Below are 3,757 nucleotides of genomic sequence, written 5' to 3'. Positions count from 1 at the left end.
TTATAAAGACGTACAGCCTCGGAAGCCCAAACGGCCGGTTCTACTGGGTTTTATGGAGTCAAAATTGACGCAATGGCAGTGAGTTTGGTTTTAGGTTATGGATGTATTTTCACTTTTCTAACTGGCTGGTGGCAGGGGGTTTAAGACAAGGCCGCAGCCAGCCGCTTCCCTGCTCTCCTTCCCTCGGGATCCGTGGCTCTGGGAGCCCTGCCCTCCATGCCAGGCTGGGCCCCGGCAGGTGGAAGTCTGACTGACTGCGGGTCTTCAGGAAGACCTGTCACCGTACCTGGAGATGCTGTGTTCCACTTGGGCCTCCTCAAAGCGCTCAGGTTCCTCGGGGACCCAGAAATCCCCAGAATCCTGGTGGTCGAGGGGGTCTGTGGGAGACAGAGCATCTGTGAGCATACAGGCCCTCCTCCTGGAGGCAGCCTGTAGAGCAGGCTGGGAGACCCTGCGGTGGGGTAGGCTCCCGGGCTCTGGTCCCGTGTGGGTAAAGCCATTTCACTTCTCGGAGCCTCAGTCTCAGAGCCTGTAAAATGGACTGATGAGGAACCATGCCTCCTGAAGAACAGTGGTGCCAAGACTCGGAGAGAGAAGCTCCGGATAGCTCCCAGCCCCTCCTAGGGCTGAAACTGATTGGAGAGGCTGGCTTCCATGAGGAAAACCTCCTGCGGCGGGAAGAAAGTGCCCTTCCTGCAAGCGTGCAGCAGCCCCGGGGACCTCTCCGCTGCCAGGAGTCTTGGGGTACGGATGGGTATGTGGCTGACTACTTGCTGGAAGGTGGGCGGTGTGAGCCCACCCCAAAGCACCATGGAAGACAGTCTGGCATCTGCTTCCTTTCCAGGTGAAACCCTTGAATGCCAAAGGGACCGCTTCTGCTTGGCCACATGACAGGCCCCCATCAACTCCACAGCAGTTGGCTTTGTGTGTGTTGTAAGCAACCTGCACAGTCATCCACATTGGCCCTAAGAGGGGGTGGGGGGTGTTCAAGGACTGCCTTGTGGGTTTCCCAACTCTCAAAACCAAACTCACTGCCATGGAGTTGATTCTGACTCGTCCCCACCCCACAGGGCAGGGCAGAACGCCCCCTTAGACTGCAACCCTTTCTGGGAGTAGAAAGTCTCGTCTTTCTCCTGTGGCATGGCTTGTGTTTTGAACTGCTGACCTGGCAGTGAGCAGCCCACTGCATCCCCTCAGAAAGCCCAGTGGGTGGTTCTGCACTCAGAAGCTGGCCCATCGGTGGCCCAGAGGTGTGGCCAGCCGCCACTCACCAGCGAGCACCTCTACCAGGACCTGGCTGAGGACGTCAGCCTTGCTCCCTTGGAGGCTCTGGCACTGGTAGAGGCCAGCGTCCTGGGCTTGTAGGTTCCGCAGGGTGATGGTGAGTGTGCCTCCCAGGGTGTCATCCGTAATGACCGTGCTCCCGTTGCGCCGCTTCAGGAAGGACAGCAGCCAGGAGCGGTGGGTGCTGACCACCCGCTGGCAAGGGCCCTCCTCGCCCAGCTGGCGGCACCACGCCTTGCGCTTCGCCCAGTACTTCGAGGCGTCGTAGGGGCAGAAGACCTTCAGGGGCCAGCCCGCCACGCCCTGGACCACAGTGACATTGACGGGTGCCGACAAGCCTGGGAAGGAGACATTCACCCACTCCTTCACTCCTTCACCCCTGCCATTGAGCCCACTCGGAGCACCGCAACCCTGAAGCACCAAGGAGAACTGCTCCTGGGGGTTTCCAAGGCCGTAAATCTTTATGAACAACAGATGGCCTCATATTTCTCCCAACGAGCAGCTGGTGGGTTCGAACCGCTGACCTTTTGGTGACCAGCTCAACGTATAAGACACTGTGCCACTAGACTCCTTCCTTTACGGATTTACCAGATGTCCTTTAAACACTTACTGTGTGCACTGAGCACATCAGACAAAACCCCTGCCCTTCAGGGGCCCGAACGTTCTTATTGAAGTTGGGAGAATGGAGCACAGGGTCAGGGTTGTGGGGCACCAGGAAGCCCGGGCCCCGGATCTGGTGCTCCTGTTGGCATGTGGGGCATTCAAGGAGAGCTAACTGACCCTCTCTGGACCTCTTTCCAGAAACATTTGGTCTTAAAGTCCCCTCTAGTTCTATTGTGCACATCTCTCCTATCACATGAGGCCAAGACCCCTGCCTGTCTTCCTTGGGGCCCTGCCAGGCCTGGGCCGGCTCCTGGGTGGCCGGGCTGGGCACACTCGCTGTCCTGACCATGCTGTTTCCTCAGTGCTGCCCACACTGCTGCCGGACTCACCATCTTTGCTTTCCTGCCATTTAGCTTCCCTATTTCTGGGGCTTTGTTCCCCTTTCAGGAGGGACCCTGTCTCAGAGTTATTTTGGAGGAGACATGAGGCTGCTATTTTGGGGGGCCCTGCTTAGGGTATGGGAGACGGACTGAAAGCCCCAGCCTACCCCCAGTGAAAGGACTCAACTAGAATTCTTGCCTCAGTTTCTCCTCCCTTGGTCCTCCTTCTTCCTGCCCATCTCCAATCAGATGGTGATAGACTCTTGAGAGGTGGTTCCTGGGATCTGGCGTCCTGCCACGTGGAACTGATGGACAGTGGCCGTCTGCACCTGCTCCTCATCCACCCTGCTGCCTCGGGCCAGTGCCAGCCAGCAACCCATCTCCCCCTCAGGCTAAGACCCCATTGACAGTCTCCCTTATCATTCTGACGAGCAGAAGAGATCTTTTCCCAAAGGGAAGAGATAGCTTGTTCCAAGAACTTGGGGTACCAATCTTCCATAGCGGTGATAGACCCAGACTGCCTCAGTTCCTTTGTGCCCTCTCCCCTCCCTTTGTCATCCCTGGGCCCACCCCAGGCTTACGCACTTAGGCAATTTTGCGGGCTCTAACCAGAGCCCCTGTCCCCCCACCCTCCTACACACACACACACACACACACACACACAAGCTTCCCCCAACTGCACCTAGTACTTCAGGTGCCTCCCTCGGGAGGCCTTCCCTGCTCAGGGGCCAGATGCATGAAGAATCTGATAGCAGGTTTGATTCTGGGGGAGGAGTATGCCTGAGGAATAGGGGTCCAGGGGGAAGACAGGTCCTGGGGGGCTGAGGGAGGAGGAGAAGGATGGGCATCCTACCTGTGGCAGCGAGCAGGAGGATCAGCTGCAGGGGATCCATGTGGCCTGTCATGGGGTGCCTTGTACAAGATGCCCTCTTCCCTTGGACTGCTGAAAGGAGAGGGCCAGGCGGGTCAGGCGCTGACCACGGGAACTGGGCTCCTGGGGATTGAGCAACAGCCAGGACTGGGGTCTAGCTTCGTGCTTCAGAGGCGGGGTGAAGGGGATGCGGGGAGGGCAGGGAGAGCAGCAGCCAGGCAGCGCAGGGCAGGCCACGCCTCAGGCCATGACTTCAGGATTAAAGGAAGTCTCATTAGCAAGATGGATGGACGCAGTGTGTCTATGAGTCAGAGCTGGCTTGATGGCATCTCCCCCCACCCACCACCACCTTAAGACCCTGCCATAAGCAAAGGACACAGCATTGCTTGTTGAAAGCGAGGAGGACCGGAAGCCCTTCCTGATGGAGCTCTGATGCTACCGGCTTCCATGTTGATTATCACTCAGTCAAATGAAAACAAAACCCCTCACCACTAGATCAAGAGACAGCATCGTGATAAACAAACAAGCAGAATCAACGGTCGTCGAGGATTTCCCTTTGCTCGGAGCCACCACCCATGCTCCAGGAAGCAGAAGCCAAGAGATCAGGGCATTGTCCGGG

At 57.7% G+C, this 3,757-nt stretch overlaps 1 protein-coding gene across 1 annotated transcript; it reads right to left on the bottom strand.

The window, feature by feature from the left end:
• Nucleotides 1-264: 264 nt before the first annotated feature.
• On the bottom strand, nt 265-3,255 carry TREM2 (triggering receptor expressed on myeloid cells 2). Its single transcript, XM_004710845.2, has 3 exons — nt 3,121-3,255; nt 1,272-1,622; nt 265-377 (listed from the first exon to the last, which is right to left on the bottom strand). The coding sequence occupies exons 1-3, from the start codon at nt 3,170-3,172 to the stop codon at nt 265-267; spliced, it is 516 nt and encodes a 171-aa protein (XP_004710902.2). The 5' UTR covers nt 3,173-3,255.
• Nucleotides 3,256-3,757: the final 502 nt, after the last annotated feature.

Source organism: Echinops telfairi, unplaced genomic scaffold (assembly GCF_000313985.2).
Source record: "Echinops telfairi isolate 266 unplaced genomic scaffold, ASM31398v2 ScPeMD7_3533;HRSCAF=4204_1, whole genome shotgun sequence".
Classification (NCBI taxonomy): Eukaryota; Metazoa; Chordata; class Mammalia; order Afrosoricida; family Tenrecidae; genus Echinops; species Echinops telfairi.
Note: the sequence above shows the minus strand (reverse complement) of the source record. Positions and strands in the feature narration are given on the sequence as shown.